Source organism: Eleutherodactylus coqui, chromosome 5 (assembly GCF_035609145.1).
Source record: "Eleutherodactylus coqui strain aEleCoq1 chromosome 5, aEleCoq1.hap1, whole genome shotgun sequence".
Taxonomy (NCBI): Eukaryota; Metazoa; Chordata; class Amphibia; order Anura; family Eleutherodactylidae; genus Eleutherodactylus; species Eleutherodactylus coqui.
The window spans coordinates 145,603,049-145,618,494 of record NC_089841.1 but is presented as its reverse complement, the minus strand read 5'-3'; the positions used below and the strand labels follow the sequence as shown (position 1 = coordinate 145,618,494).

The 15,446-nt window shown below is 42.8% G+C and overlaps 1 protein-coding gene across 3 annotated transcripts in view; it reads left to right on the top strand.

Annotated features, from left to right (window-relative positions):
- Window positions 1-15,446, top strand: part of SCARB1 (scavenger receptor class B member 1) — a 62,349-nt gene that overhangs the window by 38,172 nt on the left and 8,731 nt on the right. For all 3 annotated transcript variants that reach the window (XM_066603386.1, XM_066603385.1, XM_066603384.1), the window contains exons 8-11: window positions 1,716-1,834; window positions 11,380-11,453; window positions 12,580-12,631; window positions 13,759-13,905. In XM_066603386.1, the coding sequence (XP_066459483.1) occupies window positions 1,716-1,834; window positions 11,380-11,453; window positions 12,580-12,631; window positions 13,759-13,905 (392 nt within the window). The remainder of the gene's footprint in view (window positions 1-1,715; window positions 1,835-11,379; window positions 11,454-12,579; window positions 12,632-13,758; window positions 13,906-15,446) is intronic.

Genomic DNA, 15,446 nt, shown 5'->3' with positions numbered 1-15,446 from the left:
GCATATGTGTCCTTATTTTTCTCTTAATGCACCCATGAATGTCAATGGAAATTAACGGAAAAGGTGTGGAAAACGCTGCGTTTTTCACGCACGAAAATCGCAAGCGCCAGTGGGTGGGCGCCCTAAGTGTTCATTTTAGGGGAGAATATTCCTGTTACATGGGAAGGGGGGGGGGGGGTGCATGCAACTGCTACAGGACTTCCTAAATGTCTGGTGTAACGAGCATGGGACAGGAGACACCCATCCATGTGCATGAAACATGCACAGAGCATGCCCTATTGAATAGGAAATGCAATAATTTTTCACCTGGGTATGCGAATAAATGTGCCGGAATACCCTCAAAGGTTAATATGAGGCTGTGTGAATAACGCACTTTGACAGGTAGGCCTTTTGCCCACTTCAGAACTGGTTTATGTGCTCAAATATCAGACCTGTCCCTCACCTTTAATGCCCTTTTCGGAGAAAAAAAACATGAAGTTTACTTAGTGTCATTCCTAAAGTTAATGTTTCTGCTGTTTGACAAATATAGTTAAATGTGATTGTTCCCAGCAAGAAAAACCAAGTAATCCTGTGGGCCTGATACCTCTTTAATATACAAATATAGCTCACACTGTATCGCTCTAATCACGGTCTACTCTTGAGGAGTATTTCCACGGACAAGTGCGATATTGGTCAAAAAAACTTGGACCGATATAGCACTCTTAAACCTGTGGTGTTTGTTATTCCCCTTCTCCTTCACTGAGTGAATATAGCCTTCAAATAATTTCACCATAACTGATGCCAATTATTTCTTCCTAAGGTGGAAGCTGGTGAACATATTAAATACTAGTTTAGTATTTATAGTACCAGTGTTTTGGCGGCACAGTGCACCACTTATAACATAGTGAATGATGACATCACAAGTAACTTGCTGAAGGACCAGTGGTGACGTCACTGTCGTGATCAGGGGCGGAGCTCAGCTCTGTTGATTCACCTGCTTGCTGGGATAAAGAACCTGTGATGTGAGTCATGTGATCAGGAACAGAGCATATAACTCGGTCACTCATGGAAGAGTGGTCCTTGGTACTTTGACTAGTACAAGTGTTTCTGGTGGCGCAATGCACTACACAGCTGTGCTACATGCACGTCACACATGGCACTGCTACATATTGGTTCCATGCAACAGGGGTCAGAAGCAAAACTGGAAATGAAGAACCTGTGATGTCACCATCATGCTCCACCCCTGATCACATGACTGACTCATCCAGCATGAATGACTTGCAAGCTCCACCCCTGATCACATGACTGATGTAATCAAAGGTCCTTCCTCCCAGTGAGGGCGTTACATGCTCTGCCCCTTATCACATGATGGTAAGGTCATCAAAGGTTTTGCACCCTTGTGTAGACTACGGGCAGACTACAACCCTCCTGCCTAATTTGCTATGGAATACCAACAAATAGCAGGCGTGTGCATGTAGGACCTGTGATGGCGTCACAGGTCCTGTGATGTCAATGTCATATAATCGGGTGGAGCATGTAAGTCACTCACAAACCCATGAAGGGTTGTCATTAGTAGTTTGAGATCTAGACCCTACTGCCTATCTTCAGTTGATTTTTCCATAGTACAAGTCACAGGAGATAAAGGAGTTAATCTGTCTAGATGAATGCTACATTACTTATACAAACTGGCTGTGTATAGATGGCTTTCAACTCATTGCTTTTCCTTTTTTGAACAGATGCCCCGCTCTTCCTGTCCTTCCCCCATTTTTACAATGCAGACCCTTTATTTGCGGAAGCTGTAGATGGATTACATCCTAGTGAAAAGCTGCACTCCCTCTTCCTAGACCTGCATCCCGTGAGTATGACCATGTACAGCATTATAGTGGTCATTCTTAGTTTGGCCCTTGAGTACACAAGATTGTTTTTTCCCACAGGCAATCAGCCCCGACTTCTCCATTAACATCCATGGTTACATCTGCAGATAGTTTTTTGGCATTTTTGATCAAGAGCTTATTTTTCGTTGAGTTTTCCTAAAAATCCCAGAAAGTGAGAAATGACGCTAGAAACGTTAGGTTTGTAGAGCTTTAGATTTGCTGTCGATATACAGCCAACAACTAGTGTTTTTGAAAAGAAAACTGCTAGCTGCCTCATATTGAATTGTCCAGCTAATGTTTGGCCAGCTTTAGCTTCTTTAGATTAATTATGCAAAATAGCCATGCATTCAAGTATTTTCAGTGTAGACTAAACTATATGGTAAAAGATGATGACTCGCATGTATACCAAAAGGCAGAATTTATCTGGATCAACCTATGTTGTACAACAATGAATTCGAGAAGAAATCGACTTTAAAATAACCTGGTTTGTAGAAGCGCCTAAACTCCTTAAATTCCTTATCTTCTCTTCTAGCTGGCTGTAGGCAGCTCCTGACATTGTAAGCCTGTGGCAGGGAAGTGGCTTGTACTTTTCAGGCACCACATTATTCTACTGATCTTTCGAGGGTTGGTTATGTTGTAGACAATAGAAACTTTGTCAATGCGGCACTGCATACAAGATAACTGAAGCGTCTGTTGGCGAAGGGGATTCCTTGGTAGTAAATGGGAGCCATTCAGAGCATCTGGAAATGCTCTCTGAGAACGCAGTGGCACAAGCAAAGTATTCTAGGTGGAGTAAATCTCGTGGGACAACTGAGTCTCTGTGACTCAGTAAAAGGATTGTTTCTTAGATTTCTGACTAGCGAGGCAGCCGGAGTGAAATGCCATAGATGGGTTTATACAAGACACTACTTTTCTTGAATGTTGTCTTGGGCTGGAGAGTCTGTAGTCAGTAAAGCATAAAGACTTCATACACTGCTGACAGAAGAAAAGCGAAGATTCCTTAGAATAGGTTCCACAGAAAACACATGGTCCTAAATTCACATGTTTACAAATGCACCTTTTTTGGGGAAGTTGTCCCCTTGAGTTTATCTAAATGCTCCTACCTAAACTGACATGAGCAAGCAAAACTTTGCATTGGCCTGGTCACTTTGCAGAAATGTCCGCTCCTAGGAAGAAAAGAAGTTTGTAAAGGGAAATGCTGATTATGATGGAATTGGTGAATAGTGATGCACTTGGGAATCTGCTTGCCTCCCATAGGATTTGCTGACTTAGTTTTGTAGTAATTAAAAATAAATAAATAAAATTATATAGCATATAGAAATATCTTGCATTCCAAGGATACGGAGACTTAAAGGGGGTGTCTCGCGGCAAGCATCAAAATTTTACCTTACCCCATTCCCCCTGTCACCCCCCCCCCCCCCCCCCCCGGCATAAAATAGCAAATTAAAGCGGCTTTTAAACCGCTTGCTACTCACCGATCCGACAAAATAAGGACTTTAAAAAATCTTCTCCCTAAGATGGCCGCCGATCCTTTCCCAGGGATGCACTGCGGTTTTCTCCCATGGTGCACCGCGGGTCTTCTCCCATGGTGCACCATGGGCTCTGTGCGTTCCATTGCCGATTCCAGCCTCCTGATTGGCTGGAATCGGCGCACGTGACAGGGCGGAGCTACAATGATGACGCGGTGACAAGCTCTCCGGCACGAGCGGCCCCATTCACCAGGCAGAAGACCGCACAGCGCAAGCGCGTCTAAAAAAGCAAGAAGCCAGCGAAATTAGACGGCACCATGGCGACGGGGACGCTAGCAACGGAGCAGGTAAGTGAATAACTTCTGTATGGCTCATAATTAATGCACGATGTATATTACAAAGTGCATTAATATGGCCATACAGAAGTGTATAACCCCACTTGCTGCCGCGAGACAACACCTTTAAACAGCACAACCTTAATTTGTCAACCCTGTAAATGGCAAAGTCTGAGCAGAAGTTCGTGTGTTGGTTTCAGACTCTTCTATTCCATAGTACAAGGATTTCAGAACCCTGAAACATGAGAAGTAATTAAGATAAGCGGCTCTTAAAGCCATAAATTCATTAGGCTTTGCTATCACTTAGCGATAAGTGGCAAACATGGACCATATGCTGACATTCTAGGTCAGATATTACTTTGTTTTTATTTAATTTATTTTATTGCTCTTATTATGGCATTAAACTTTGGTACTGCATGTGATTACCTAGTAATTCATGGAACATAATGGTTTGAAAAATGTGATGTAATAGAAGTTGTCTTTCTTCAGATTCTAATACCTTTAAAGAGCCACTCCAGTAAAGTCTTCATTTATCTACCTAATCCCCCAGTATGTTGGCTAGTGTTAACTTGTTTAGTTATTCCTTTATATCTAAGAATTCCTCGAGTCCCTCTCTTCAGGTGAATCTTGCGATCATACATGGAGCAGAGACTGAGTCATTATTTTAGTCAATACAAAGTTTTGTATGATAAAACTACATGGACTGTACCAGATGGGCTTTTCAGTGGATGGGAACACCTACTGCTAAGACTCTCCTGTAACAATTATAATGAAGATGACCGTTTATCCTCACTGTCTGTATACTTGTGGTCTGTAGGGTTTTTTGAGAATACAGAGCATAATGACCATCGTACTGTTGCCCCAGCAGGCAGAGATGGTACAGGCTCTAGCTAGTCATGTGACGCTATGCTGATCCATAATGGGACTGCAGGTACAGCATAGAGGAAGAGAGTAAGGGAAAGCTAAAACACTAGGTAGTCACCAATAAGCATCAGACGGGAGGCTGAACTGCAATAGAAATATATGTCCAGTGTGATAAGGTGAGGGGTGCAGAAATAACAAAATACATTGGTTCCACCCCCCCTTCCTTTGAAAACTTTAACACTATACCCTAAATCCATTTTTATTGCCATCCAAGAAACCTTTTGCAACAATAGGCAGTCCACAACTTGTCCCTGCCTGTTAACATACTCTACTGTACTGGCAAGGCTACTCAAAGGGGATCTCCTATTGCTGAAACTTGACTGTTCCATGTAAGAGCAGGGTTAGGGCATACCTCTAGCGTCATCACTGTTACCATTGTGGAGAAAGATCAACTTTACATTCTGCTCACGCTGCTTTGGGACCTGCTCTTAGGACTTGGACAGGACTGCACTCTGAATAGACTGTTATTGATATGAATGGGCACTTGTAATATCACGCTGGGCCACCACAGTGAGAATAGAACTATCTGCTTTCTGCATAAATGGGCTCAGTGAATGCAGCCGGCTAACTAACAATCATTGGCAGATCCCTGTTGTAAACTATGCTGCATGTGGGAAAAACAGCTTGTCCTATTTTGGGTCATATTATGCACCAATATAGGCTCTGAGGATTTAACAAGCACAACAACTGCACATGTTACATGCATATTTGCTGTGTACTATGTATTACATGGGTCACATACCCCTGTGTGAGCTAGCCCTTAAAATGGATTGCTTATAGCTTGCTCACGGTTAAGATCTAGAAGCCTGCGGCAGATTGCTCTACTGCAGTCGTTGGGGCAAGGCCAGACGGGTGAGATGCAGCCAAGTGTGTTTTTATTGTACACCTAAGTTGAAAAGAATCTCATTGAGGCTGTATTGTCTCCCAAAAGCATCTCGGACTCAAGATTCTCAGTCGCAGCTCACGCTGCACAGCACACAATGTGCTGTCCATGTGATATGCGGGACACAACACATTAAGTCTTTGTCTCGTACAAGATTCACTTGAAAATGGGACCTGCTACGATTTTTCGGTCCCACGCTGTTGGTGCAAGTGGAAAATCACTCATGGAAAATAATGGCTTATTTCGACATGTGAGTTCCGTGTGTCTCGCATCTGCACAGAACTTGTGCATTCTCACCTGTGTAAAATCTGCAATTGGAGGCTATTCTACCAACGGGCTTCCTTTTTATCTGATTAGCTTTATGTAAAGGAACACTGAGATTTCATTTTTTTCTTTCCCTAAAATTGTCTCCTTTTATGCTTATAGTGAATAGAGGCGCAGGGAGAGAACTCTCCTCCAGCGGCCCCGCCTCCCTAATGGCTGCGTTCAGGGATCCAGCGATACTCGCTTTTGTATAACAGCATGGGAGCGAGTATACACGGGGGACGAGTGTCGGACATCGTATGCCTGACACTAGTCCCGTGTAAAAGGGCCTGTTGGAGGTTCAGTCTCAGATCTGGTACAAACTACTGGAAGAACGCTGCATGCATCAATTTCCTTCCAATAAAAAGCCAGGCAGCTGAGCAGAAAGTGAACTGACCCCATTATAGTCAATGGGGTCCATAAGGCAGACCTATTTGGCCAGAGGAATTCCCCTTCCTGCTTTATGAACGGAGCAAGAAACTGGAGCCCCCAAGTGCAGATGTGAAACTACCCTAAGGCTGCCTGTCCACGGTTGCAACTAAATATTGCTAGTGACATTCTGCATGAAAAGGTCTCTGACCCTATATTGATGGGCATGCCGCGACTTTAATCATGCGAGCCGAAAAATTGCTATGCTTTTCTGCTTGTGTGCAGTAGGCTGCGCTTTGCATAGTTATCCTATGGAAAGCGTGTCATGCAAGCTCTGTGTGCGATTATTTTTTTTTATCGCCGCGGATCTCCCAATGACACGTCACCTGTGGACAGCCAGTCTAAACCATCCATCAGTCCTGTAAAAGCGTTTTCTAAAGCTTTCATAATCTCCACACTCATGAGTAAGGCTCTCCAAAGGGGAAATTGCTTAAGTACTTCTCTAGGCGAAGCATTGTTTTGGCTCCTCCTGCAGGTGATTAAAGATTCTTGCATGGCAAAGCCATAGGCGAGAACGAATAATGCTTCAGGTAGTTAGAACACACCCTTATGTATTGCAGTCTTTTGTTGCTGCTTGTTCCACAGTAGCAGAGTTACTTGTTAGAAGAAACATCAGATTAAGTGCAAAATGAGTTTTCACTTACAGATGGAACTTTGAGGAAGTGACTATTGTGACATGCAAAATGTGTTGTTTTTTTGTTTGTGTTTTTTTTTTTTGCATGAAGTTTTTTTTTCTGTCACTTCTATAGATTCAATGATTTGCTCTCCTAATCTTTTTTTAGTCTTGTATCTGCGCCGGCTCACACAAGCTTAATTTCATTGCGTATTACTAGTGTAATGAGCGCGGCATGTTCTACTTTATAGCGTCGTATTAGAGATGAGCGAGCAGCCTTGCTAAGGGCAATTACTCGATCGAGCATTGCCCTTAGCGAGTACCTGCCCGCTCGGAAGAAAAGATTCGGCTGCCGGCGGCAGGCACAGAGCCGCGGGGGAGAGCGGGGAGATCTCTCTCCCTCTCTCCCCCCTGCTCACTGTCGCAACTCGCCTCTCTCCCGTGCCAGCAGCCGAACCTTTTCTTCCGAGTGGGGAGATACTCTCTAAGGACAATGCTCGATCGAGTAACGGTCCTTAGCAAGTATGCTCGCTCATCTCTACGTATTATGCAGTAGAGCACTAATTCTCTATGCATACGATAACTCTGTACATATTACATTGCGTATGTGCAGTGGTTTACACGCATGTTGCTAGGAAAGTAACCCCCCACCCCTCCACCCCCTCAAAAAAAACCAGGAAGACCATGCAGGACAGCGTGCATGAGATACTGTCATGCACAGGCATACATAATTACAATCATGGTGATGGCGGCTCCGCACACCAGTAGAACGCTGCATTTTATACACCATGTTTTACCATACACTCGTGTAAGCCTGCACTAATGTGAATCCTTCTGGATAAAGATAAAATCTGATTGCTCATCGGCTACACCCATGCCTGTATCTGCAATCCCAAGGAAGTTTCTGCCTTGGATTTCTAATGCCAGAATCTTGCCATTACAGGTAAACCTTTTCTACATGGGTACAGGGTGGTACAGACTGGGTGTGCCACTACATACGTGGGTGGACTAGTAAAGCTTTGAACTTGGGGAGCGTGAGATAAAATGTAAGCTTCATACATTATGCATTTTTGGGGGGATCCTTGTAAACTTTTTGCAGCAGCTGTATGCTCTTGCTAATGAGGAAAAAGGTGTTTGGGAATGTCTTCAGGAAAACAACCCCCCTGTTCTGTTGTGGTGGCTGTTTGCAAAACGAACTTCTCCATAGTTTTTAAAAAAATGTTTGTTTTGTTTTTGCTGACAGGCTGCACTTCCTATAGATACTATTTCTAAGAGAAGAAATTCAAAACTATTGGGAAATTCTGCTTTGCTGTGAGTGGGTAAAAGCTAGTATTTGCTATGCATTTTAGAGAAAATGCCACTGCCCTCCTAAACATACCAAAAGGGTGAAAAAACTGCTATGGTACAAAAACGATGCTGTTTGCATGGTTTTAGATTCCAATATGGACTTTAAGTTAGATTTGAATTTGGGGAGCGTGATAAAATGTAAGCTTCATACATTATGCAGTTTTGGGGGGATCCTTGTAAACGTCTTGCAGCAGCTGTATGCTCTTGCTAAAAATCCATATTGCTAATTCCAATATCGACTTTTGTCAACATTTCACTGCAACCTGTTTTTTTTTTTTTTTTTTTTTTTTTTTTTTTTTTTTTAAAAGCTCAGAATTATCAAGACATTTTCAGCATATATCAACTAAATGGATCAATAAATATACTGCAGTAAGATGTGCCTGATTCTAAGGCAAGTCTGTTCTCCGAAAATGAAAACTGCGGCAGCCATGAACTTTATATAGAGTTGCCATAATCCACACCAGAAACTACCACTGCTTGTGCAGCATATGTAAAATGGTTAGACCACTCAACTCCTACTTTATTTTTTTTAAGCTCTAGTTGTAGTTAATCACAGGAACAATACACACATTAGTTATGTTGTAGTAGATACTGGGCATAGTTCCATACTAGGCACAGCTGTTTAGACCATCTTGGGATATGGCTTGCATGCATGCACACTTGTCCACCATTCTATAAACCCATCCATGATAGTAAATTTGTAGTGAAAACCACTTTTTATATTCTTTTCACAAACCTACTTTGTAGATCCTTTGCCATGTTTTTTGAAGGCTCTTTATAGAATATGAATGGTGGATGCCAGGTTGACTTTAGTAAAACATTTAATTGTTGAGTCAGGCACATCTTCATAAGGAATTTCCCACTAGTATACTTCGTTTACTCAGTTGCCATAATAAATGTGTTCTGTCACATAAAAGGAGCCTGTTGATTATTATCACTCAAGTTACAAACTGGCCGACTTTTCTGGACAGGACTCAGGTCTTTAGAGATGACATTCCTGTTAACATGGAAGGACTTTAGGGAAACTTGTTCAGCTTGTGCTTATAAGGAATTGTCTGTAGACTTGTTTTGCTGCTGAGTGTTTTTTTTTTTTTTTTTTTTTTCCCTCCATCTTTGTGAATAAGCATGAATTGACTTCAATCATGCTTTGAGCAATACCACATATGTGATAAATGGATTACACTAAAGCCATGTATGGCAATGCGTCTGGGTTATTCCTAAAGGTAGTAAGTCTTGTTAAAACTAGTACATTTTAAAATTAAATATTCTATAATTATATAAGGAATTTGGTTTTTAAATGCTCATTGTCAAAAAATAAAACACTTAGGAGTTCTCAAAAATCAAAGGACACTGATTGTAATGTACTGGATCATATTTTCCTCCGGCAGGTTTCCGGGTATTCTGTAGCTTCCAAATTGTATAGTGTGCACACATCATCGACCAGATCAGTCACAAATGCCGGTCTAAGCTGGGAGAGTCTTTTCACAAATGTGTAGAGTCTCAGGCTTTTATTGTAACACATGACAACCGCCCTTTTATGGGCGTGCAACAGATTACATCAGTAACATATAGGATTCTCATTTGTCAGATCATATAGAATCCCCCACCCCTCTCCAAAGTCCACTGTGTAAGCCTGTCCTTTGTTCTATTGCATATGGTCAAAACTGAAAGTATCTTTGAGAAGCTGGAGAGTGGGTGAGGGGGCTTCTTCAGTATTGGAATAGGACTTAACTCTTTAAGAGGAAGAGGCTGCTGTGGAACTGTGTGCAAAGTCAACATTATACCACACACACATCTTTTCACCAAGCCATTGTCCAGCAATTACTATAATGAAATTATGCAGTCATTAGCCTCTAAGAGTTAGTCACTACAGCTGCATAATACATCTAGTTTAGTACAAATCAATAGACATTTTACACTGACTAATTATCATGTCTATCACAGTAAGGCTGCCTGCAGATGGCCGGGTCAGATCCCACTGCGAGAAGTCTTGCAGTGGGGTCTGACCGCGCCCCGCAGTGACCTGCGTGGATCACCTGCTTCCGCGTCTCCAAAGCCCTGCTATGCGCAGGCTGCTGTGCAGCCGGCGCATGCGCAGTGCAGAGCCGGTGGGTCTCGAGTGACGTTTCTGTGTGTGTGTGTCACAGAGGCCAGCAGAAATAGAACCTGCCGTGATTTGTTATCCACGTGTTTTCACACGGACAAATCGCGGCTGTGCATATGATTGCATTTTGTAATGCAATCCTATGACAGCAGGCATGGGCGGAAATTCTGCAGGAAATCCCGCTGCAGAATTTCCACCCGTGTGCAGGGGGCCTAACTTTGATATAAGTAATTACGAAAACTAAACATACGAAGGGAGGCTCTAGCACCCTGTTGTACCACCTATAGCTTGGATACAAGATGTGATAGGGGTAGGCATGGAGGCCCTAGTACCCTGTTGTTCCACCTCTAGCTTGGATACAATATGTGATATGGGTGGGCATGGAGGCTCTAGTACCCTGTTGTACCACCTCTAGCTTGGATACAATATGTGATATGGGTGGGCATGGCGGCTCTAGTACCCTGTTGTACCACCTCTAGCTTGAATACAATATGTGATATGGGTGGGCATGGAGGCATACAGGTACCCTGCAGCATATTTCTCCATATTTGCTATAACTGAGCCTCTAGATAATGCAAACTTGTAGGCTCCAATTTGGCATCCCAGATGGTCCCATACATTTTTTTTATTGGCGGTACATCTGGCAACTGGGCAGGTGACAGACGTCTGGAGATGTTCCTGTGACACCTTTATGTGTGGTTGAACATTATTTTGCTGCAAAATGCCTCTTGGAAGCCCCGTCATGAGAGGAACACATGTGGCTGCAGGATGTCCAGAACAGATCACCGAGCTGTCACTGTCCCTCGTACCACTACTGGGGGGACCACCCTCACATGTGCTGCCCCCCCCACCCCCCCAGACATGAGGTCGCCAGCCTGAGAAGGGGGTGCTACACTAACCTGAATGCTGCAGGCTTGCAGGCTCTTCAAAACTGCTCCCCCCCCCCCCCCCCCTTAATTTCCACTGATCAGAAGTTGAGGTGTATGTTTATTGACTGACTTCTTGTTAGTTCCTGCAGACGCAAACACTGCGCATGAAAGTGGGAAGATGCAAAAAAAGCCAGAAAAGCTGAAGCACTATCTAACTGCTGTGTTCTCATAATGTGTTTCATGTTTGCAGCTCACGGGGATCCCCATGAATTGTTCAATCAAGATGCAGCTCAGCTTATATGTAATGGGCATTGACGGTATTAAGTAAGTATTTACTGTAGATCTAATTTTACTTTTGAAATCTGATGTAACATGGCTGCCACGGGTAAAGAAATGTAATATCTAAGGATCCAGATCTTGCTTCTGAATAACATAGGAAGTTTAACTCTGGCCATGTAAAAGGTTTGTCTCATTAGACTAAACTCTAATATTTTGGTATAAAGAGGCTTGAGACTATGTTCTATTAGAGCACATTACGCAGAGCAGTAGTGGTACAAGAGCTGCAACATTGTTTGCAGTTCTACTGTCTAATAACCTATGGTTTTTGCAGCTGTTACTGATTTACTACTGTGTCAATTCACCCTTGAATGACTTAAAGGGGTTGTCCCGCGCCTAAACAGTAAAAAATTTTTTTTTTTTGCCCAGTCCCCCAGGTACTCCAAAGGAATACCGCTGCCATGTGTTTTTAAAAAAAATTCTCTTACCTGAATCCCCGTTCAGCATCTTTAAAAAGTCTTCTGTCCAAGATGGCGCTGCTGGTCTTCTCCCACGGTGCACCGCGGGTCTTCTCCCATGGTGCACCATGGATGTTCTTCTGCAGTCTGTGTTCCACTGCCGATTACAGCAACCACATTGGCTGATCGGCACCATGTGACGGAGGCAGAGCTACGCGGAGAAGAGGGAAGAGCCAGGACGCCGCTCGTTAGCCCGGACCATCCAGAAGAGGAATCGTCTCTGCGCAGGCGCGACTGTTCCTGCGACCAGAGGAGAAGTTTGGTCGGTGCCATGGAAACGTGGACGCCAGCACAGGGGAGGGGACCCCCTGTAGGTAAGTAAATAACTTCTGTATGGCCAATATTTAATGCACGATGTATATTACAAAGTGCATTAATATGGCCATACAGAAGTGTGTAACCCCACTTGCTTTCGCGGGACAACCCCTTTAATACCATGCTAGTAGTCGACTGATAGATGCCCTAATGTGTAGTATCATACAGCTACAACAAAACTTCCATTTAATACAGTAGGCAGTATCGAAGCAAGAGTTATAAGTTTATGCATGCTACTGCTAACCTGCATGTCTACCATATAAAACTGTATACACTGTGTTCCTTCTCAAACTAGAAATGGTTATTTTTAATTCATATTATATTCTAATGTGCTTCTGTAGGCAAACTGGGGCAATCAAGCCTGTACTCTTGCCAATCCTGTGGTTTGAAGAGGTAGGTTTTGTGTCTTTGTTTTTCCTTGACTGTTCTGATAACAAAACAAGGGTGGCTATACACATCAGCTGACAAATACCTCGCTTGACATCCCCCAAACATGCTAATCTCTTCAAACCTAAGAATAGGGTGGTTGAAATCCAACTTGACCAATTCTTATTTCCATTGTCCTCTGCTGTTCGGGGCAGAGCTGTGCGCCCCCCCCCCCCCATATACATTTGTTGATTGGCTGGACCAGATGAAATTGGCAAGTTTGGCTAATGCACATGTGTATGGCCACCCCAAGGGATGCTTTGCACAGGCAGATTTTCTGTTAACAAGTACTGATTGGCAGTATAGCATGTCACTCGTCTCATTACTGCTGTTTACACATGGCAGAGCATTGCTACTATGGGGAACTATAAGTTGGCTGGGCTGCAGGCAGCACGGTATAGTGACAGATGCTGCTTAATCTGAATTTAAACTGCAATCTAGTGTTTTGTGGAGGATGTTAAAGCGGTGCATAAATCACCTTGACCACTGGCTGAACGGTGCAAAAAAAATCTCAGATGGAGTGAAAGATTTTACTTAGAAGGGTTTTTCACTTTTCTTACCAATATGTGAAAATATTAACATTAAGTAAACTCTATCAAAGTGTGAGTTTCTCGAGGTGCAAGGGAATCCTATTTGTTTCACTTATTAACAGGTAAGACTATAAAGTGTGGACTTTCTAAAGGGGTATTGTTTGTACAATTTGTACTACAGTAAACTAAGACTTGAAATGCAGAGTCAGATGAAGGCTGGGCCCACATGAACGTATTTGAATTGTGTATTATGCGCAAGATGTAATAACCATACAGATCATTTGCAATTTAGTCCCCTTGGGTCCAGCACTTTGTGTATTTGGTGTCCTGTTGGAAGGGAAGGAATACCATGATGAATTTGCAAGATCAGAAGATTTGTATATAGAGACAAATTGAACAAAATATTTTGAAAATGGCATCTATCAGAATTTGCTTAATAACTTCAGTTATGACTAAGTACAGTGTTTTATCTAAATATCTACAACTTTGGAGAGGCTTTAGAACAGATGGAGGGAGTGAAATGGATCATGTTCCAGCTTACAGAATTTGCTTTGCCTCCTACAGAGTGGATATATTGATGGTCCAGTGTACACTACCTATTATAACACCCTGATTGTGCTCCCTGTGATACTTGACTACCTGCAATACATCCTTATTGCCCTGGGTCTCTGTCTTATACTGGTTGCAGCAGTTCTTCCATTTGCAAAGCAGGTAAGATGCATAAAGTATACACTTGAGATTGAAGATCTGCTTTCCTAACAATCCTTCAGCAGACTATGGTCAGGTAAGTGAGGCTGTGAATCTTTGGGGGCTCTGAAATATATATATTTATTATATTGCAGCCCTACGTGCTTTCTTTATTGGTTCTTATCTGTATTAAATGGGAAGAGATCACCTAGTGTGTAGCCATTAATGGCTATTGTAGAAAGCGTTTTATATTTCAGACTTTAAATAGGGATGATCACAAAGAAAACTCCTTGTCTGATATATTTGACTGTGTACTTGGTGAATTAAGTTACGTCTTCGGCAGCTCCCTTTCCCTGCAATAGCCACTGCAGAAGATTGGCAGTCTATAAATGGATGGCTTGAGCTAGTGAAAATTGCTGTTGGCACCTTACCACTCTGGCTCATTGTAGGGGTGTCTTACCCATATCTCCAGAGTATCCATATTTCCTAATGTCTCATCAAAAGAAAGGGCCATTTACATGGGACGAATGTTTAGCAAACTATGCCCGACACTTGCTCCTGTGTAACAGCTCGCGAGGGAGTACACACAGGGACAAGTATAGCAGAAAAGCCGAGGCTGCTGGAGTAGACTTCACTCCCCGCCCCTCTCCATCTACTTAACACAGCAGCCGTTCAGTACTGAACGATCGTCGATACTTGCTCCTGTGCAGCAGCATGGGAGCGAGGACACCGGAACGAGCGTCTATCGTTTGTCCCGTGTAAATAACAGTTAACCCCTCTTCATATCTTCCAACAAGCTTAACATAGAAATTAGCCCACAAAAGACATAGATGAAACTCAAGAAAAAAATACAAATCCCGGAGGTCTCAAATTTGACACAAAGTCATAATCTTCAGTTAGCTTTCAGCTTGTCTGAATTATGTTACTTCATCACTCTGCATCTGCATGTTATTCCACTTAAATGTATGCATTTGTATCATGTATTAGTAATGGCTTCTGGTGCAGAGCAGCATGAATGAATGTTTTTGTTTAGTTTTCTTTGTTTTGTTTTTTCCCTGCCACACTACTGAGGGCTCATTCACATGGGTGTATGCAGATTTTAGCTTGTGAAATAGTGTTCTACTGTCTATTTGGGGCATATATGGTTTTTGCACATGTATTCACAGCTTTTTTTTCCCCCCCACATGCTTGCCAACATGCAAACGTAGTAAATATGCTTTCAGCTGCATTTTGTACAATCCTATACACTTTAACCCTTTCCAATCCACTGTCTGACGTCTAAAGACATTATTATTAAAGGCTGTACAGCTCCGATGTTGGAAGACGTCCATCGGGGCTCTCTTACTGTATATTGCCAGCCTCTCTGCTGTCGGGGCCTGTCCAATGTGTCACCTCATGCAGTACTGGCTTTAGCCGGCATATAGCACCATTGTATAGCGGCAGAAAGAGTAAGCCCCCTAGGAAAACCCGGATACAAATTGAATTGGAAAGAGTTAATGGGAATCTTCATTCCATTACCACAAACAAATGACGCTGTAGGTTTTTTGTTTTTTTTCATGTGACAA